This window comes from Muntiacus reevesi, chromosome 19 (genome assembly GCF_963930625.1).
Source record: "Muntiacus reevesi chromosome 19, mMunRee1.1, whole genome shotgun sequence".
NCBI classification, from domain to species: domain Eukaryota; kingdom Metazoa; phylum Chordata; class Mammalia; order Artiodactyla; family Cervidae; genus Muntiacus; species Muntiacus reevesi.
In genome coordinates, this window is record NC_089267.1 from 32,344,107 (window position 1) to 32,367,278 (window position 23,172).

The 23,172-nt window shown below is 39.3% G+C and overlaps 1 protein-coding gene across 2 annotated transcripts in view; it reads right to left on the reverse strand.

Annotated features, from left to right (window-relative positions):
• DSE (dermatan sulfate epimerase) overlaps nt 1-23,172 on the reverse strand; it is a 76,858-nt gene that overhangs the window by 31,782 nt on the left and 21,904 nt on the right. Inside the window, exon 2 of one of the 2 annotated variants that reach the window (XM_065911369.1) lies at nt 13,382-13,850. The exons of the other annotated variant lie outside the window; for it this stretch is intronic. Within the exon in view, the coding sequence (XP_065767441.1) occupies nt 13,382-13,797 (416 nt within the window). The 5' untranslated portion in view covers nt 13,798-13,850. The remainder of the gene's footprint in view (nt 1-13,381; nt 13,851-23,172) is intronic. 2 annotated transcript variants of the gene reach the window in all.

Consider the following 23,172-nt stretch of genomic DNA (forward strand, 5'->3'; position numbering starts at 1 on the left):
TGATCCCAAACCAAACCCTCTATTAGTATTCTCCAAGAGTTCCAAGTGTTGCTATCTCACTGAAGGTCCCACCATCCTCTCAGCATCCCATAAAGAATGTTTCTTGTCCTTCTTGTCCTCAAATGTAATTGTCAAGTCTTATACATGCTAAGGGGCTTCCCAGGTGGCCCTAGTGGTAAAGAGCCTGTCTGCTAATGCAGGAGACGCAAGAGATATGGGATTGGTCCCTGGGTTGGGAAGATCCCCTGGAGGAGGGCAGAGCAACCCACTCCAGTATTCTTGCCTGAAGAATACCCTGGACAGAGGAGCCTGGTATGCTACCGACCATAGGGTAGCAAAGAGTCAGACATGACTGAAGCAACTTAAGACACATAGCACATACATGTGAAGCCTTAGACCTTTCTGGAATCCATCATTTCTTTCCCTTCTCAGAACCCCTAATCCAGGCTGTCATCTGGATAAACACAAAAGGCCTAACTGGTCTGCCTGGTTTGACCTCTGCACTCTCCTCTTCCCATGTGATCAGAGATTCTTCCTACAACACAAATCCTTCACATGGAGAAACTGGCAGCCTGTTTGTGTCTCCTGATGAGAGAACAGCCACCACCTATGCTTGCGTTAAAGTGATCAAAACTGAGTTGGATCAAGCTGCGGCACCCAGCTGTCCGTTTCTAGGAATCACCAAGGGTGGAGGAACGCACTACACTGCATCTTGAGGCTGCAATCAACAACATCCAGACTGCAGGACGCTGAACAGGTCAAAGGGTCCAAGTTCTTCCACAAATAAATTGTAACAAAAATAAAGGGATGGAGGGGAAACTGCAGATAAAAAAGAATTAAAAAACATTTTTAAAAATGAACAAGACTAAACGTGTGCCTAGGGATGCACACTTGAATGAACTATAAAGAAACACTGGAGGTGATTGATGACCCTAGAAGTCAGGGGAGTCTTTGTAGGAGGCAGGGGGAGCTGTGACTAGGGGGCCAACGAGGGGCTTCCCCAGGGTGGCTGGCAAAGTTCTATTTCTGGAGCTGGGCTGTGGTTACCAGGGCGTAGACTTTAAAATACTTTACTAAGCCACACATTTGTTCCTATGCTGTTCTACTTTTATTTTACAATGAAAAAGTCACACACACCCGCACACACACAGATCTGACCATGTTGTTACCCTGTTAAAACCTTTCAGTGGCCTCAACGCTCTTGTAAGAAAAAGTCCAAACTCCTTCACAGGGTGGGCAAAGTCTTGCAGCATCTGGCTGTCCACTTAAAGCCTCAATGCTTGTTTGTCTCCACCCTACATTAAATTTTCAGTTCCTCAAAAGCACTGTGCTTCCTTATGTCTCGGCCTCTGAACACCAGTACTTCTGCTTAGAACTTTCAAACATGCTCTTTCCCTTTCACTTGGCTGATTCCTATTTGTCCTTCAGGCCCCTGGAGGAAAGCCTTCCCAATGCTCCAATGTTGGGCATGCTGAAGTGTTAATTACTTCTCTATCTTCCACTGTACACTGTACTTTCTCAATCACAGCCTTATCATCTGCATTAATATTGTCTATTAGTTCATATTTTCCTTAGATCAACAATCCTAGGCAAGATGTATAACTTGGGTCAAATTTTTATATCGCAATACCTAGGCACAACATCTAGAACAGAATAAGTACACAATAACCTTAATGAATTATATGCATACATTTGTTTATAAATGAAAACTACCTTTACTGACATCAAAGTGTAAGAACACAAAATAAAAGCAAAGCAACAGAGATAAAAATAATAGCTAACACCTATGCCAGTTACTGTTTCATTAATTCATTTAACCCTCTAAATACTATGTGGTAAGTATTATACAATGTTTATCACCAATTTACAGATGAGGAAATTGAGTCATTAAGAAATCAAGTAACATGTTCCATGTCATATGGTTCACAAACGGGATTAGAACATGGATGTCTGACTCCACGGTCCGTGATCTTAATTCAAATAAAGATATCACTCCCACCACCTAACATCACTACCATTCATTCCAAATACTGAAGCAGGTGGCTTTAAAATAAAAACATCGGGATGGGGAATATATGTAAATCCATGGCTGATTCATGTCAATGTATGACAAAAACCACTACAATACTGTAATTAGCCTCCAACTAATAAAAATAAATGAAAAAATAAATAAATAAATAAATAAATAAAAGCAAAATTCTCTTGGGGTTACCTGACCAGGAGTACCCATGAATATTATGTGGAAGTTAAGATGATGGACACCAAAATTCAAGAGATTAGGCAGGAGAGAATACCAGGTGCAGAAGTGCTTCAGAGAGCAGGGAATCTGAGACTCCCTGGGGAACTAGACACAGAGATGTCAAATCCTGACATACCCGCCACCAGCCTCCAAGTGGGCCAAAGGCGCAACACCTCTGATTACAGATTAACAGCAGGGAGGTCTTCAGAGTGAGAATGAGGCCAAATAAGTACGAACATCCACGGTGAACAAGGCACCAAATCAGAGTCGAAACTGAAAACAGGTCTTGGACTCCTGCTCATGGTAAGCCTAGACTACTCATCAAAATGTGATCATTCATTCATTTAATTTAAGTTATTATTAGTGTCCTTGTGGCCCCTAGAGCATATTCAGCTCTCAGGACAGAGAAGTAAAACATGATGATGGTGCCACTCTCAATAAGCTTATGTGCCAGAGGCAAACAAATGGTAGAATCTATACAATTATAGTGTAGACGAAACATCCTCTAAGAGTTCTGCGCGGGTTCCTTGGCACACCTGAATGACACTGGCCTGGGTAGGGTAGAAACTGGAGTTTAAAAGGTTTTTACAAAGAAGCTTCTTTAGGCTGTATCTTGAAGACACACACTCCTAATCAGAGAACCAGGTAAGTAACCCTGTTACTACTGCAAATCCAACAAGTCACATGAAAAATAATACCTATGAGAAATGAGATGGATGAGGGACTAGAGAAAACGTTAATGGAAGAAGGAGAAGTTAAACAGGATCCTGACATCTACATGGAGTTGGGGAAAAGGAGGAAGGAAAGGGGTGGATGAGTCTGGATCCCTATAGGCAGAAAGCTCAGCTCAGGGCTGGTCTGTAAACTTACTACCACCCAGATCGAGACAGAGTTGAAAATGTCAGTACACACGGCCCAGTGAATCACTGAGGATGCACATCAATGCCTGCCGGTAAAAAGCTTAAGACACTAAAATCACAACATTCTAAGAAATAAAAAGATATCGAGAATCCGAAAGCTCTGGATGGGGGCATGTTTTACAGGAATGATGACAGGCTGATCTTTTTTAACAGCCTAAAGATAATTCTTCCTAAAGAGCTCACCCATATCCAACAATGACACCACCACCACCAACAGCAAAATGCATTCAGAGTAGTGAGAGTGAAGCACAGAATAAAGGGGAGAAAGGAGAAAAACGGCTAGAGGCAAGGACTGTGGCACTTTCTCTGTTCTGGGGCAGCCACAGGACAGAGAAAGTGGAAGGTGATGAATTTGTAAAAATGAACAGATAGGGCCAGGAAGTCTTTAAAACTATAGTAATAAACATATACCAAAGTATTTGCCAAGAGAATCTATGAGCACTTGTAATGATTACAAGGACAGAGGGCTTTGAAATTCATTTCTCCACACAGTTGGTGATACCAACAAAGTGAGACCATTAAAGTGAGAGAAAAGTCATGCAAAAAAGTGAACGAGGGACTTCCCTGCTGGTTCAGTGGTTGGGAATCTGCCTGCCAATGCAGGGGATACGGGTTTGATCCTTGGTCTGGGAAGATCCCACGTGCCGAGGAGCAACTGAGTCTGAGGACCACAACTATTGAGCCCACATGCTGCAACTACTGAACCCGCGCACCTTGGAACCCGAGCTTTGCAAGAGGTCACTGCATTCAGAAGCCCACGCACCACAACTAGCGAGGAGCCCCCACTCACCACAACTAGAGAAAAGCTTGCACGTAGCAATGAAGACCCAGTGCAGCCAAAAAATAAATACATATTTTTAAAAGTGAACTATCTTTTCTCTCCCACACAACCACTATACATTCCATCTCCTGTCTGCATCACTGTGCACCCATCTGCCCAAGACAAAAACCAAGTCCCAAGCTTTCTACCTCCCTTCCCTTCACTATTTACTTTTTAGGTGCCTTAGCACCATAGGGGGAACTTGTTAAAAGGAAAAGTTCTTTGGCCTACTCCAAAGGATCGTGTTTCCCTGAGTCTGGGCCAGTTCTGGGAAGCTCTGTTTTTAAGAACACCTGTATGATTCTGATGAAGGAACCATAGTTTGAGAAACAGTGTCCCACATCCAATCCATCTCTTTGTAGATTCTCTGTCCTAAATGTCCCTTAAATTCATTCCTTCTTGTTCCTATCCTCTCTGGCTTAGCTGTGATCTTCACTTCCTCTCTAAGCTTCCACCTAGTTCCCCTCCTCCTGACTCCTCTCCTCAAAGCCATCCACACACAAAGCTTCTAAATTGCAGGCTTAGGTGGGAAACGTAATGATCTGTCTCTTGACTATGGTTTCTCCTGCTATCCTAAGCCGGCATGTTGACACTGCAATGAAAAAGGAAGGATGGAGGAAAGAGATTGTGTTAAACATAGCTAAAACATGCTCTCTTGACAGATACGGCAGAAGGAGATGAAGAAGGAAAGAGCCATTCTTAAGATAACTATGGTAAAAAGAACCAGCCAGCTTTACAAGACTGCACAGACATACTCACGTTACTGCTATTCTCTAGGAGTTAAAAATACCTCTTCAAACACTATTAGTAAGAACTTAATGTCGGCAAAGCCCTACATCTTAAGTGGTACTAGTACTATTTCACTTAATAAAGGTAACTTTAAAAAAGATTATAAAGCAATATTGAAATAGAATACAGGCAAATATATATTATATATATATATTTGAGTTATATATATATATATTATATATATATAGAATACAGGCATATATATATATATATATGTATATTTTCGAGTTAGCCCTTGCTAACTCAAATCTCTCAAGATAAGGGCAAGGAATGCATAAAATTTAAACAACATGCTTGGCAAGTTTTAATATTAGATAAATGTGAGAACCAGATTGTAAAGATGGTGTGGAACTTACCACATTTGCATCTTTGTTGTCTATATGGGGTGAGCAGCACAGATTTAGAACCCCTTCAGAAGAAGGATGAGGATTCCTCTGGCCTTAAGCACAACTCCCTAGGACAACTCTGAAAGCCCACAGTGAATTTTTTTATTAAAAAGGCAACAAGTGACACTAAAAGAGCAGGAGGTAGGAGAGAGCGTTACTCATCATGGAGACAGTTGAGGGCTGCACCAATATTGAATGTTACATTCAAACAACAAACATATCCCACAGGAAAACGAACTTCGGATTTCTTTTCTACTGGGTTTGTTTAGAGGTGTATGCAAGACACGAAGGGCTTCCTCAGTGGCTCAGTGGTAAAGAATCTGTCTGCAATGCAGGAAACCTGGGTTTGATCCCTGGGTTGGGAAGATCCCGTGGAGCAGGGCATGGCAACCCACTTCAGTATTCTTGCCTGGAATATAACATGGACAGAGGAGCTGAGTGGGCTGCAGCCCATGGGGTTGCAAAGAGTCAGACAAAACTGAAGCAATTTAGCACGCACGCACGCAGGACAAGAAGCAACAGTTAGAACAGGACATGGAACAACGGACTGGTTCAAGATCGGGAAAGGAGTACGTCAAGGCTGTATATTGTCACCCGCTTATTTAACTTACATGCAGAGCACATCATGTGAAATGCCATGCTGGATGAATCACAAGCTGAAATCAAGATTGCCAGGAGAAATAAAAACCTCAGATATGCAGATGATACCACTCTAACGGCAGAAAGCAAAGAGGAACTAAAGAGTCTCTTAGTGAGGGTGAAAAGAAGAGAATAAAAAAGCTGGCTTAAAACTCAACACTCAAAAAACTAAGATCATGGCATCCGATCCTATCACCTCATGGAAAACAGATGGGGAAAAAGTGGGAACAGTGACAGATTTTCTTTTCTTGGGCTCCAAAATCACTGTAGACTGTAACTGCAGCCACGAAATTAAAAGGTGCTTGCTCCTTGCAAGAAGAGCCATGAGAAACCTAGACAGCATATTAAAAAGCAGAGACATCACTTTACTGACAAAGGTCCATATGGTCAAAGATATGGTTTTTTCAGTAGTCATGTACAGATGTGAGAGTTGGACCATAAGAAGGTTGAGCACCAAATAATTGATGCTTTCAAACTGTGGTGCTTAGAGAAGACTCTTGAGAGTCCCTTCAACAGCAAGGAGATCAAACCAGTCCATCCTAAAGGAAATCAATCCTGAATATTCATTGGAAGGACTGATAGTGAAGCTGAAGCTCCAATACTTTGGCTACCTGATGCTAAGAGCTGACTCACTGGAAAAGACCCTGATGCTGGGAAAGATTGAGGGCAAGAGGAGAAGGGAGACAAAGGATAAGATGGTTGGATGGTATCATTGACTCAATGGACATGAGTTTGAGCAAACTCAAGGAGGCAGTGAAGGACAGGGAAGCCTGGCGTGCTGCAGTTCATGGGGACACAAAGAGTCAGACACGACTTAGCATCTGAACGACAACAACAGAGATGATATAAGGTGTCTCACATTTGTTGTTAGAAAGAAGCACTATTAAACTATTTTAACCTCACTTCATTTGAATGGAGAAGAGTCTCCTTGTTGTGCATGAAAACAGCACCGAGATGCTCAGCTAACCTTAACACCTGATTTGGCCTCTCCCTGAGCAATTCCTCACCTGCCTCCTCCTGCCACAGGCCTCGCAACACCAATCCTTGCCCACTGCCTTCACCTGGAATGATGCTGGCAAAAACCTGTTTGTTAAATGGTATACCAGAAGGGAATTCCCAATGGCCAGGTTCCTAAAACGTGTTTCTGTAAATATGAAAGAATCTGATCATTATACAAAGCCTTGTTGTCACCAGTTTTAGACTTCTGTTTGCAAGGATTTATGGCAGGATAAAAGCAGTGTCTTTCTTTAGATCACAGAATGAATGGAACAGAGAGAAAAAGAGAGGCAGAAGGGGAAGGAGGAGGAAGGGCAGAAGGGAGGGAAAGCATGAAGGAGAAAAAGCCAGGAGACTTGGGGGCTGGGTTAATAGAGACCTGCAGTTAAGTCCACTGGATTTGTTCCCTTGAATGGATCCCAGGTGCACCATGGGCTACACAGGTCTTCACCACTGTAAGGTCATGAGAGGAAAACCTGACCTTTTTACTTAGGGTGCTGTGGCTCTACATCCTCCCCTACTTTGATCCTCAGCTTTACGGTGTACTTTAGAGAAGTAAAAAGCCTGAGAGACAGCTGTAGGGAACTGCATTTGAAGACCAGCATACCATGCTGAGTGACGTGCTCACCCTTCATTTTGGAACATACAGGAATAAAACTGATTGGTTCACTTTGATATGCCAAGGGCATTTTTTTTTCTTTACTTTATTATTTTTTTGTATTTTATTTTGCAAATGGGCCCTCAGATGTCACTCTCCAGAAGTTTGCATTGCACAGGCAAGGAATTTAATATACCGTCTGTTGCAAATAAAATGATAATTACTTCTCTATCCAAAAGTTCAGCTTTCTTTGTTTTCCTCACCAGTTCTGAATTCCTGTAGCTGACTGGCACCCACACAAGAGTGAAGTAATTTCTTTCCTCTGTGATTTACTTTCTGATGATAAGCAAGCAAAAATACTATAAAGAAAGGGAAGAAAATGATGCAAAATGAGTACGTCTCAAAAACACAACTCCAGAGTGAGTAGGTAAAATGAAGTCCTGCGTGTCAAGAATAAAGCTACATGATCATATCTATTTCTGCATAGTAAAAACAAAGTTTTTAGTAAAATATGTATCAGGCACATAATGCTAAGAGCTTTACATGCATTATCTCATTTAACCCTTGGAACAACATTGCTTGCATGGGAAGACTCAATCCACATTTTAAAGACAAAGAAACTGGGGTTTTACAGAAGTTAAAAAAAACCTGCTAAGGGCTAATAAAATAGAGTCAGGATACAAGTGCAGCTCTGCATCCGAGGACTGCTATGCGTGGCCCCTTCCCCGGCTTTACGATGTTTAGACAAAAGCCTTGAAAAGCTCGTTGCTCAGAAATGCACATGGGGTAACTATATGCTGTCAGTAGAGCTTGAACAACAAATCTTTTGTTACAATTCTATTTTAAAGCTCTGTTCAATGCATTCACTTCCTCATAGTAGGTGAGATATGGTCAACTTATCTGTATCTTTCTTAAGTGATTCAGGTGTGGCGTGATTTCCGATGATCATTTAAGTGAGTTTTTTGTTTGTTTTTAGGTATAGAAGATTACTGTAAGAACAGGCAGAGTAGTGTAATACCAAGCTCAGAGAACCCATGTATCATGAGCTCAGCTGAGACACACAATGTATAGACAGGCCGCCTGACAGGTATACGTCATCTCACTTCTCTGCACGGGTAAAAGTTTGCTGAAGGACTACGCTAGACTGGGAAAGAAAAGTAGGGTCGCCTGGGACTAAACCATACGTCCCTCCCCTCTACCTCCACTGCAGTTTTAGTCAATTTCACTTTGAAGAACCTTCATCCGAGGATACTAGAGCATTCATTCATTGCGCAAAAATATACCTGATACTCTGTTAGGAGATGACAGAGGTACGTATGAGCAAAACAGATCCAGTCCTGCCCTCAGTCTAGTCCAGTATCGTATAAAAAAGACAGCGCTGTGCAATTCATCACACATTCACTGGAAGGATGTTCATGAAAGTACCGTGAGAGCTTTTCATGAAAACTCCAGGAGAAATTTCTTTCTGATCCTTGAGTCAAGAGTAGTAGCTGGAGTAACTGATCTATTTTTAATCCCACGGACACAATACTTCAAAACTAACTGAACCTACTTTCTTTACTTTTAAAAAAATTCAAGGCCCACCTGTGGCCCTTGCACCCATCGGACAGAAGCAGCATTTCAGCAATTGCCTCTTTGCTAGTCCAGCTGATATTCTTAATCTTTTCCTTTCCTCTTCTTTCTCAGCTAGTTCTTATTTGAGTATTATATTTTGTTTCCTTCATCTTTGGGAAGAAAGGTACAGTAGAAAAAAGTAAAGATAAGTAAATAAAAAATATACACACATATGAAAATTTTAGGAAAACTGAGCAATATGTGCTTACTCCAAAACTCCAAAAACTGACTCTTTAGAAATCTCTTAAATCTTGACTAAGATCTGTTTTTATTATTTTCTCACCTTAAAGTTTAAGTTCTTGAGGAAAAAAAAAATAATGGAAAATTTTTCATTTGTTGGCATCCAACAGTGTTCCCTTTTTAATTAGGTAAGGACTGAATGCAGAAATCAACCATTTATAAACGAGAATTTCCCCATGTGCCAACTGCCATATATAGAACTTGCTCTGATGATTAGATGATATAAAAAAATGAAATGACTTTAAGTGTAATAGAACACATTTTCTATTGCTACCAGGTCTAGATTTATGATCTCAGCTCATTAAATTTCTTAAAGTAGTTATATAATGAAGTTCTAATCACTCTTTTATATAACACAGGGCCAACTGTAACCCAAATCCTAGCTCTCATTTGGAAGAGGAGATCTATAGAGGAAAAAGGGCTTAATTTAAAGGTCAAAGACATTATTGATGATGCTAAAAATAATGTGCCATTTTATATATAGGTTAAAGTAACATCTTTTAAAATTTGATTTTTACAACCAAATTAAGAACAATTCAATTACCTTGTTACTTTTACTGTTACAGAGAATGTTATGAAGAATGCATGACATTAACAAAAGGTAGAAGAACAGAGGAGAGAGCGCTTCTGAAAGAGAATATGGACATCTCCACAAAACCAGATACAGGACATAGACACGTCTCATCTTTGGGTACTCACTGACACACAAAATTATAATGTTAAAAGATGACAGTACTGCATGTGGTTATTTTTCAATCACCAACATCATTATCAATCTATGAGATCCCATTCTACTTTATCAGATGAACACATAAGATCAGTATATAACTAGATAATATTTTCCATTTAACTTTTCCAATGGCCTTAGACTGTTAAGTAAGTAAATCTACAGCTGTGACCTTTTAGCTCTTTACTTACAAAATATTCAAATTAAATGAACTACATTAATAAATCTGTATGCATATGTATGTCAGAAGTACTTCTTTTTAATACCAGACAAAAGACACATCCTTGTTCCTTCCCCCTAAGCCGTCACAATTGGTGCTACCATCAGATTCTTATCTGCTAACAAAAAGGGCCCAAGGGAGCAACGCTGAAAGTTTTAATGGAACAACGCCAAAAGGAACATATTATACACTAAACAGATGTTCTAGTTTTGAGAGCAATTTGAACAAAGATAAGCAAAGTCTCCAAATAAATCCCAAACAAATACTATTTCCTTATAGCCTGCATACACCAAATTATAAACTAAACAAGGTCTAAATACTAAATAAATACCAGTAACAATAATTATCGTTATCATTCTTATTTATAGAAGACTTACTATGTGACAGGAACTGTGCTAATAAGTATTTTACCTTATCTCATTTATTCCTCAAGTCTTTAAGTAATTCATGAATAAAAACTAATGATCACCGCCCCCCAATTAAGTGAGCCTTACTTAATTCTGAGCAGAGAATATAGTCCTAGCTTAGGTTTCAAATACCCAGTGTTTGCAGCCCTTATCCTAGGTGCAAATTTTAAATGTACAGAGTTATTTTTTTTCATCATTGAATCCCCAGCATCTATATGGTACATGACATACAACAGATGCTCAATAAATGTTTGTTAATGTTTATTAATTGAATAAGTGAATGGACACAATTTACTCATTGGTTTTTATAAAGAGTAGGAAGGATCTTCATGGAATATGGCAAATGTATTAAGTTTGATGAAGACATTGCAGGAAGCTTTTTAAAAATTCCATAGTAATAAATATTGATCTCTTTTATAAATAAAAGTCTTTTATTTTTCTCTGAAACCAAATATAGGTGAACTATATCCTAAGACAGTGACAACACCTACAATACTTTCTCTGGGCATATTAGGAACATACAATTTAGTTGATTTAAATATGGATAGTTGAACTACAAAAACATTCAGCAGTATTTTAAGTTTCAAAAAGGGACTGATTATATTCAACTACAATTTAATAAAAATTTAAGAGTCAAGGGATTGGGTGCAATAGCTCTTAAAACCTGTAATTTCCATAAAATCATTTAAAAGTACTGCCTAGTAACAGTTCTTCCCAAGATAAAAATATTCCAGTAGCTTGACTTTTTATGCTAGGATAACTTCTGGAAATACACACCAGATATAAAGGTAAATTCTCAATTTCTGACCTTCATCTACCAGGAGGTCAAGAGAAAGAACTCAACTGTTCAGCTCTATTAAATCACAGACTGGCTTTTGGGTTACTGGATAATGGCATAGAGTTATACCTGTTTTTATCGATACTACCACAAAAAAGTACCAGTCCTCTAGTATATTTCTACACATCTCCATCAACCAGTAATTCTGAACCTGTAGAAACTATTAAAATGATCATTTTTATTTTCCTTCTTTTAATCCTTTCTAATGACAGCATTCGTTTATGTTGGTGTTTATATGCCTCAATGTTTTTTATTATAATAAAATTGCACAGGTCTTGTGCAAGTCTCTTCATGTGATTGTATTTATACTAATAAAGTCTCCATTATAAAGGGGTACTTCCCAGTTACCTACTCTTTCATGAAGTGAAATTATGTTCCAGAATGGTTCTCTGGAACATTTTCATCACTATCTTAATCTGTCAAATTTCACTTATCTATCTAAAACAAAAAGGACTTTACCTTTATAGACAACACAGATTTTTTCCTCAAATACTATAAATGTGGCAGCCATTTTTAACTAACTGTACAATGTCAAGTAACTGTGATACCTGCCAACAGAAATTTATAGTTCAAATGTCCAATTTTCATACATCATTTTTTTATTATTTAAAAAAATTTTCCAAGCTTTACTGAGGTATGGTTGGCAAATAAAAACTGAAGTCATACATCTTTGGTGTTCTTTGTTGGAGTCAGGAATAGAATGAGTTAATCAAGAACAGAAACTATGGCATACATGGCTCAACTTTGAAACAATTCAAATAAAAAGCTTCTTTTCAATATAAAATATTGTAAGCTTCAAAATGATTATATATACCTAACAATAAGCCTTAAAAATAAGCTCTGATATGAATGTAATACCAACACTTCTATAATCTCTTTCAATAAGAAAATTTCAGAAAATCCTTCAAACTCTATAAGCAAACAACATTCTTTATCATATTTGCAGAAATTTAGGAAGAATTAAATTTATTTATTGTATTGGCAGAATTCAGGAAGCTTGCAAGCTACCATTCTTCACCCCTATGATATGTGAGTTGTAATTCACCACAACATTAAATGCATTCACTGATTTTTCTAATCATTTAAAAATGAGCTCTTTCTAACCCTAGGACAATTAACAGCCTATATAATTTTAAAAGGATATTTCATATAGTTTGCAATTTTTTTAAATGTGGTTGGCCCATGAATATGTATTAAAACAGTTTAAATAAGAATATACACAGAATCTCTATAATTAATTCATCGCATACCTTCTGGAATCAGGTAGACACATTAACTATAAACAAATAAATTTAAGCTAATCAAGAAGTGACAGGAAGTTTGTTCTCAAATTTTGAACTTCTGAAAGTAAATTATTACATAATTAGAATTCCTCACATAATTATATTACAACTTTGGTTTTCATACAGGTTTGGGCAATTTGCTGGGTATTGGATAAGATCTTGTTTATAAACTGCCAGTTAATCCTATCACATTTACTTTTAGCTCTTCAAGCTCCTGATTGTCCTAAAATGGAAAGTAATCTTAATTGGAGGAAATCTCTTGCTGGCAAAAGGTTTTAACCACATGGGGGTCAGTCAGAACTTAAGACCTGATGATGGTAATAAAAGTGTGTGAACCAACTGGAAAGAAATCTCAACAATCAAGATGATACTGTTTACACAAGGCAGCAAATTATTTTTTCTTTGGTTAGACTGTATCTATAAATATTTTTCTTCTAACTTTAAACATGGAAGTTACTAGGTCTTTGAAAGTAGAGACCATTCATAAGCCACTGACAACACAAATAACAAGCAATCTTTCCCCTTCAATCACACACACACACACACACACACACACACACACAGAGTATATGAAAATCTGGCGGCCTCTGAGATTTCATCCCCCTATGAATGCATTCCTTAAATCACAGAGTTAACACAGTAAGAAGAAAAAGACAAAAATCTACCAACTAGGCTGAGCTGCCATCCTCTCCATGTAGTCCTTGGCCATATCTCGGGCTTCCATGTTCTCAGGATACAGCACGCAGAACATGGCTAGGGCCCCCAGGTTGTTGCCGTAGATCTCATTCCAGCGGGCGCTGTACTCCTTGGGATCCCAGGGAGGGAGGTACTCCAGGGGGCTGGACAGCATGGTGTTCACGGCCTCGGTGAGCCGGGCGGCCACGTGCTCGTGGGAGCCGGCGGCCCTCCGCTGGAGCTCGGCCACCTCGGCCCTGGAGAAGTACAGCATCGGGTGGCTGTCGTAGCTGGCGCTGGTGAAGCGGATCATGCCTTCTGGGTTCTCGTCGGTGACGCAGGCTGACACAAAGCAAAACAAACATATGAAAAACACACTGGGGGCCCCCCGGGTGTGAGTCCTCATCGTGGCATCAGATCTCCAAGTCTCCAGGGCAGCCAAACCATCTTCGAAAGATCCTACAGGAGAATAAGAAGGAGAGGAGGTTGTGTCAGCCAGGGGACCATGGAGAAGCAGGAAATATATGGTAGGCAGCCACCTTGCATACTATGAAAATTAAGCTTAAGAATTTTCAGATATTTCAAAAATGCAACAAAAATGTGAACTCGGAAGAAACCAAAACCTAATAATCTAATTAATTACACATGATACAACAGATATATTCATTGTGGAAAACAGAAGTTTGGGCTTGGGAAAATGGTGTAATATGTGCTTGAGTAAAGAAGAAAAACTCTCGCTGGTATTCTTCTCACATTTTATCGCACGAAAGAGTTTCAATTTTATGGTGTTTTTGGACATTACTATGAAGGCTACAATAACCAAAAGCTGGTGGTGAAATGTCTGGGAATCTAAATGGACATTAGGAAAAAAATAAGAAAATCCTGTCTCAATACAGCCTCCGGCACTCTAAGTTCTCCCCTCCGTCTAACATTCTCCCTTCTGAAAGAGGGATTAGGATCAATACACCTATATGAATGTGAGCAGACAAAATATTATGAGTAAGGCTGAATATCCTCTTTGTGTCAGCAGAGGTGGGGACGAGGACTAACAGAAGCAGGGTAAACATCTGCTAAGCCCGTGCGCTCCCTGGGATGACATCAGTAGGCATGCAAGGCAAGATCAGACATGGGGCTGCAGGGGCTGGAGGCTGACATGCCTTCATTCAGAAAGTAAAATTCCAAGCTTAAAAGGCTGAAAGAACACGTGTGCATTTTCCCATTATCATTTGAAACTGTCTACTTTTTTCATTTCGCACTCGGGATTTTGGTGTCATTCAGTTAAGTCAGACATTTAAACCAAGCTCACATATTTTCTTAACTGCTTAACTTTCTTGAAAATCCTTTTCTTCAGTGGCAGCTTTGCTCACTGGTTAAAGAATGTCTTTCAAAGTAGGAACATTAAAAAAAGAAACCCCTCAGCCTGGTCTATGTCCCACATCTGGGATAAAGCAGGCATAAAATCCCCCAGAGGCAAGTCAGGGAATTCTTAAAATTCTTCAGAGGGGAAAGGTTATGGAAAGCAGACCAGAAAAAGACAGTTTTATGTAAATAATGAACAGTAGTTTTCAATTATTAAAGGGAGAAACTGATGGGGGAAAATATCAATCTTCCCAGCTGTACGCAAACCATTTTTCCAAGGAAAATCTGCCTCATCACATTCAGAAGAAAGAAAACCAAGGGTTTAACACACATTGGAGAACAATCCATACTCTTAACTTGGTCTGTGTCCAAGTGATGCAACACAGTATCACTTGTGGATGCTACCATAAATTCTAGCATTCTTTATATTTCTGAATGTGCTTTAGCCTATATAAAAAAAAGTCAGTGGCAGTGTGTATGTTAAGTATTTTAGACTTACTTCAAGAACAGAACTTTTAATGACCAAAAAATGAATATAGCCAAGCTACATAAAATATATAAAATAGAAATAACTCTTGGACTCTACCCGTATTATGTCTAGCACCCAAACCTTCAAGGCGGCTGGCTGGATCCTTCAAGGTCAGAGAGCTGGCCAAAAGAAACAGTCTTCGGTGATTATGTCTGAGGAGGGGTGTGGTCTCTGGTAACACAAGAGACGTGGCTTGGTCTGAAAGCTCATTCCCTACCACCCTCACCCTGGCGTTTATTTTCTGCTCTTTAAGAGAACAAGTGTGCTAATTAAAAAAAAAAAAAAAAAGCCTGCCAATATTAAATCCCCAAAGGTCTAAAACTGGATGGGGCCATCAGTGCAATTAGCACTGAGGGTTTTAGGCACCCAGGGTGAGGATGGCTTGGAGGTTTCTCCTTTATCTGACCTCTACATACATAGAACTGAGAATCTTCTCTCAACTACTGGTTTTTAAATGTGCAGCTCAGGTTCTAGGTGGGTAAGCAGGTGGTGTGGGGTACGGAGGGATGGGTTGGAAGCTATATGAAGAATGGAATCTGTATCTCAGATTTTGTATGTGCAGGCGTGCTAAGTTGCTTCAGTCATGTCTGACTCTTTGCATCCCCATGGACTGTAGCCCACCAGGCTCCTCTGTCCATGGGAATCTTCAGGCAAGAATACTGGAGTGGGTTGCTGTGCCCTCCTCCAGGGGATATTCCCCATCCAGGGATTGAACCTGGGTGTCTCATGTCTCCTGCATTTGCAGGAGGGTTCTTCTACACAAACATTCCCTAAAGGGGGCTAAGGCTGATGTGTTTTAAAGTTTTATTTTTAAATTTTTGGCTGCGTCCTGCAGCATGTGGGATCTTAGTTCCCCAACCAGGGATCAAAACCACACCCCCTGCATTGGAAGGCAGAGTCTTAATCACTGAGAAGTCCCTGATTTGTTATATTCTCTTTCTCCTGCCTTATGTACAGTCCCCTCCTACCCAGGTGTAGAGTCGCTGAGGTTAGAGAAGCTGCTCCAATGAGACCCTCCCAATGCAGGACTGAACCACGCTGCGATCGCAGCCACTTCTGCCACATGGCTTCCAGTTACACAGGACATGCCCGAGTATATTTAAACTAGAAGCGTTGCTCTTGAAGCACAGACCTCATTAAGATGTTGTTTTGGGAACGATGCCATCTCAATATGCCAACTGTTACTGAAGGTTCCCTAGTTATTGCTTCGAATTCATGTGGAGGTGTCAGGGCAGCCAGGCTTGAGTTACCACACATTGAAAACATTCCTGTTGGAATATATGTGGGCCAGGGTACAACCCACAGAAATTGTGCTAAATGATCATCTACGAAGACGGAGGAGAAAAGACTATGGCACTCACAGGGGCACAAACTGTGCTGTTCTCCTCATGGCATACATGCAACCAGCCCAGCTGCCATTCTCCACCAGCTATGAAGCCCTTTGCTGACTTACCCAGAGTTAACATCTCCTGTATCTGGCTGGTGCCTCTATCACATCGGACTGTATCAGCTGTTTACGCCAGACCTCACCAAAGAGGGGGCCACAGCTTCCTTTTCACATCGCAGGGGTTAGCAGTGTGTGCCTGGCATGTACAAGGCAGTTCACAGATACTGAATTTCTGGGCTTAGGAGCTGATAGAGGGGATCTTATCACTAAAATGAGCAAGGAGAAATCTCATTCCTCCTTACTTGAAGCTAAAGCAAGTTCAGAATTTTCGAGACACAGTTTCTGCCAGAAACAAATAGAGAAAAATACTCATGAGGCCTAGACACTCCTGTAACCTAAAAAACATTCAATAGTTTTAACAAAAAAAGAAAGAGGAAAAGAAATGAAACTTAACTAAAGTCTTTAGGCTGATAACCCAAAGCGAAACCTAGTGTTCATCTACTGTCTTAAATCTGTCTAGATTTTTATTGAAAAGCCCTATATCCAGGTTTTGGGTTTCCCTTTAACCATCTACCTTCGTCATTCTGCGTACCCTCTCTGCCAAGGGAAGAGCTGGAATTAGATGAAAGGAGCATTTCTCAAGGCAATTTTAGGTGGACACTGGTGGCTAGGCTTTATGCTAACTTCACGTACTTATTTCAGTGCACATTAGGAAAAGCTATAACTATCATATCAAACCAGATTTCAACAGATACATAAAGTTCCTGTTTAAAATACATTAAGTTTATAAGAAAAGCAAATGGACAAGGCAAAAACTGTTGATGGTGGTGCCTGAATGACCAAACTTTGGAAGATGCTGTAAATGCTGAGTGAAACAATAGGCATTAAAAGCTAAAGAGTTTATTAAAATGACCAACCGTGACTTTCCCCCTCTCTCTAACACAAAACACCGCCAGTTCCCTTAAATCTTTAAGCTGTCCTTGGCCCAGTTCAGGAGCAAGGCACCCTCAAAATGGTTAAATCGTGAGCTCCCCTCAGAAGCTGCCTATGAGTAGTGTATAGTTTACTCATAATTCAGTTCTCAGGATGGTTCTGAATGACGCTTTTTAGCCTCATTTCCCCCAACAGCCTTTCTTTCCTCTTCTCTTCCACCAACTCTCTCTCCTAATTCAGTTTTCCTTCCTATTCTTTTGTCTCACTCGACACAGCTCAGAGAGCAAAACATTCCTAACTTTAGACCTAATCAATGAACACAGTATAGCTGAGATAATTCAGACAGAAATATAATCATTTATCTGCTTGTATACACCACATATAGCTGCAGCAGTCCAACTGGCTTTATGCTAAGGCCAAGTCAAATAACGTAAAAAGGATTTAACAAACTGCCCGAATTCCAATTATCTTAAGCAGGTCCACACAGAGCAACAATAAGCCTAAAGTTATTTTGCTTTAATTCTGGTTCCAACAATCCAGTGAGATACTATGACTGCTGACACACAGCGATTTTGTGTGAAATGCTCTTCACATATCTGATAATAACTTAACATGGCAAAATAGTACTAAGAGTTACTCCACAATATCTCGGCATAAATATCTTGAGACAGAAATAAACCTGAATCTCCTAAGGCATAAACCAAAGTTCTCTCCTTCAGCCAAATTTTTAACATTTAATAACATTAAAAGTTTCCATTTTTGTCATTCTCAGACAAAGAAAGCACAGAAACCGTATGCCGAGAAGGAAAAGAATTGAAAACTATACCAGCACGTTGGGTTTCAAAAATGAAGTGGGTTTCCAAATAGTCTGGGGTGATTTATAAATGAAACACACAGTGGTACAAAAGTTCTTTCAATTTCTCTGGTTTCAGAAATATAGAAAGTATAAAGATGGAAGTAAGAAATCACCCTATAGAAAGTAAACCATGTCCCAAATTAAGATGGATTTAAAAACCCCTTAAATTATGTGCCAAGTCTAAGGAGCAGGCACTAATTAACATAATGGGCATGGAGCTGGGCAGACATGTGTTTAAGTTCCAGCTCTGTTGTCGACTAGTTTTGATCAACTGACTTCGCTCTCAGAACCCCCATTCTCTCATTCATAAGATGGTCCCAACGTCCTGAGGCAAATAAATATTATATAATGCACTTAGCATAGAACCTGACATGAAATAAGAGCTCCATAAATATTTGTTACTTTTAACAAAAGGGAAGAAGTTTCAGACATGCAGGATTATATTTACCTACCCATAAAATATTTTATTTGAAAAAAAGTACATAAGTAAAAGAATGAGAACGAGAGATGTCAAATGACTAGAGCAAGGCCATGCCCCATGTTAAGAGACTTGGCTGAAACTAGAACTCAAGGCTCCCGATTCTTTAAGGCATCATTCATAGTAAGCTCAACGCTCATTGGAAAGGAAAGGATATGATCCTTGACATTTTTCAAAAATTTGTTGGGGGTTTTGCCCCCGAAGAAAACCATGAATATTAAATGAACTATTAACCAAGTTTGATTACTTTCCGAGGCCAGTTAATTATTCTCAGTGTACAAAAAGTGACTGCTTATTACTCTATTCTTTGGAAAGAAAGGCACAATGATACAGTAAGTGTTGGGAAAAACAATCTATAGTTGGGGAGCTATTTCCTAGTAACAGGTTTATATCGTGGAAGGAGTACAAGAGTACTTGGAGGATATCTACTGCATTGCCAGAGTTGATGATTTCATCTCAGTCCAGGGTCTGGTCTTGGCTCAGACTATCATCTCAGCTGATCATCCTAGGAGATGGCATCTGATGTTATGATGATAAAACTAAATTCCTCCTCCCTCAGCATATACAAAACCAGAATGTCAGTGCACTCATTTTTCAGAAATACAACTATCAAAAAGACTGGGAAATATTTTCTGGCTTCATCAGAAAAATACACAGGAAGCAGAAGTATTAGATAATTGCCTGGTGTATAAGGAATCAGAACAAAGGCAGTGGAAAGGGCCCTGGGCTTGGAGCAACCAAAACGGTCAAGAATACCACCATAACTGCACTTGAATGGAGTCTGCATTGTCAGCCCCTGTCACAAATGCCCCTGGGATACCACTAAAAATAAATGCTAAAAAACTGAACTGTAAAGTTATTTAGGAAAGAAGAGTAAAACGTGTACCACCAACCCCTCCCCAGAGCTCCTGCACCACCTCCATTAAGCTCAGCTCAACAGTAACCATTCTAGTTTGCCCAACCCCATGGACAGACCCAATAGTTAACACTGTTAGCCAAAAAGTTTGTTTGGGTTGTCCTGCAAGCTGAACAAACTTTTTAGCCAACCAAATATATGTCGAGGACAGCTGACCCTCCCACACTAGAACTGGAGGTGCCCTTATTGATGAAGGGCTAAAACAGTCTAGTAAACCAGACAACTGAACGCCCCTCACCTTGCACCCTATGCCCTGGTAAACGCGCAGACCTTGTAGAGGTTTCCAACTACAGTGCCTCCTTCTTTATGCTTCCACTGAAGCCCAAGTTCCCTTCCTGTTCAGGCCTCCAGTCAGGTTCTAGGCAAACCAATGGTCTGAGAGCACTAATATCTCCCAGCAGAGCTATATATTTCCTTCTCTGATCTATTTTAGGATTTGACTCTCAAAGAAACCTATTTCCAAGTATTTGAGAAATATCTTGCTGTGGTCTCACACATACTACTGAACTGTTTCCATATGTTTTAAGTAATAGAATATATATATATATTTAAAGTTCTCCTCACTTTTCTATTTCAATTTTATTAAATGCATCATTAGGATAATTTTTAAAATTATTTTTCCTCAATATCAAAATAAAACCTTATAGGTAGGTCCTTGGTAGACTTTTGTAGTGAAATAAATCTAACCTTATTCTTAAATATATCAAATGCTAAGAAAACATATGGTTTTGGTACCATACAATCATTCCCTAAAATTATACTCCCTGATGTGTAAAGCTATGGACTCAGCCAAAAAAGAAAAATTTAAAAACCAAGCACTCTTAATCAAAATGAAAGTTCTTCTTTTTTACTGAGGGCTTACTGTTTCCTTATTTAAGGGTGAAATGAAATATACCTCCCCCAAAAGTCATTTCCAAACAAAAATCCACAATATGAAATTATAACATATGGAACCCCAAGAATTTACACAAACTACTGAGGGAGTAATCATAACCCTGAACCCACACAGCAAAACCACACTGTGTATAATAATGGTGTTCGCCCCCTTCACACTCAACGCTGGAGAAACTTTAGGTTAGGTCTGTAAGTTAAGTGCAGCCCTGCGCGGTGAAAGAAAATTTCCACGTGTCTCTAGGAAAGTTGTTTAGAAGATTACACATTTTCTCTGAAGTTCACTTCTTTGCAACACCAACAATAGTAACTGAATAACTTCTTTTTATAAGAAGAAGAATTAAGGTAGATTATATTTTTAAATGGTCATACATATTTTCTGGTGTCAAATCTGAAATCTCCATCTTGCATGCACTGCACTTTTGTTTGAGTAATTTAGTGGCTATCAAACTGAAGGCATAATTCAGGAGGAGAGTTTTGCCTGCTACTCATTCTTACAAAACTAAAAACCATTAAAAGATTCTGCTTTTGGGAGAATGGTTGTCCTATAGAAAGCAGAGAAGAAGTAAAATCTGTAAAATTCTCATGGAGGCAAAGAGAGAACATGATAGAGAGTAGGGGGAGAGAATTATCTACAAAGTCACTGATGAGACTACTGGAGTACTGAATTTTGCCTGCAAAAGTGCTCAAAGAGAAAATGAAATGGTTTTATACTTTCTAAGACAAGCTATAAGTAAATTCTAGTTTATCTAGCAGTGTTAACAGTTGGATATCTTCTGATTGATACTTGTTAAAGTTTTAATGGATTTTCTTAATGATGACATTGGACAACAATATTCTATTTTCAGAATTTTTTATTCTTACATTATTTTCAGAATAATTTAGTGCTGAGTATGAAAGTGAAAGTTGCTGAGTCATGTCCAACTCTTTGTGACCCCATAGTCCATGGAATTCTCCAGGCCAGAACAGTGGAGAGGGTAGCCCTTCCCTTCTCCAGGAGATCTTCCCAACTCAGGGATCAAACCCAGGTCTTCCGCATTGCAGGCGGATTCTTTACCAGATGAGACCAGGGAAGCCTAAGAATATGAATACTGGAAGCCTATCCCTTCTTCAGCAGATCTTAGTGTAATTAAGTGTATTTCTCTTTTGACATTCTGAATCTTTTAAAAAGTGGTAGCTTATATATTTTAAGTTTTCCACTGTATTGTTTTCCAGAATTGGAATACCAATTCCCTACCTATACTGGGAGTAAGACTTTCTTGTAAGTATTTATTCATTAACTCAGCTATGTACTGAGCAGCTATAAACCTAGGAACTATACTAGGCCTGAGGCTACAAGGTAAAATTTCTCCCTTAGTCCAAAGCAATTTATTTAACTTATTGTGCCTGGCCCCAAAGAAAATTCGTAATCTTTTTTGTTTTCAAAATTTTTCGTAATCAAAGATTTTTCTAGAAGAGTCTCAAAAACTAGCTTTGACTTTCTCAGCAATAGCTTTAAACATGAAAACACTATTTTCTGGCATAACTGACTAAAAGCATAAAGCATGTAAAGAAGATGAATAAAGATAATGAAGCCAAGAGCTAAATATAACCTCATACAGTTTCAAATAACAGTTCATTTAAACCAGGAAATGTCCATGAAAACTAAAGGAAAAATTTTCTTCCTGCCATGGATTCATAAGGGCAGACTGGTGAGGCAGTTAAGAAGGCAGGCTCAGGGGTCAGAGTGGCTTTTTTCACCTCTGTGTGACTGTGGAAAAGCTAAACCGATTCCCTTACTTAAAATGAAGAGGACAATGGTATTTGTCTCACAGGCTGGCTGGGAGATTAAATGACATAACACCTATAAAGTAATTAACACTTTCTGGTAAGAGTTTCCCCCAAATGGTAGTTCTCATCATTCACCTCAGAACCTGATTAGTGATTGAGGGCATAAGCAGGAGCCAGACTTAAGAGTTTGAATCCCAGCACCACCACATCCTGAGCTATGTTCCTGTTTCCTCCTCTGTAAAATGGATAAAATAAAACATTCCTCACAGGCTTTCTGTGATCTTAAATTAGCTTCAAGCATTAGAAGGGTCACTGGGATTTAGAAAGTGTTCAACAAATGCTAGCAACTGTCATCATCTTGTCAATAAGAACACCAAGGTCAGTCCACATGAGAGAAAGCGCGCCATGACACCAGGAGGAAGTGCTCACAAACCATCGCTCACAGGAGGTGATTTTTAAAATAGGTACAATGCACCATGTATTCATAACCTTGTAGAATCTCCAAAAGCCTACAAATACCAAATTTTGACAAATATAAAGTATTTGACGCCAAGAAGTTGGTCTTTCTTCCTGCTCAACAGCACATTTATAACTTTGAGGCTACACATTCCAAGTAACTGAACACATGTGAGGAGAAAAGAAGTTTCCACATTTAATACTAT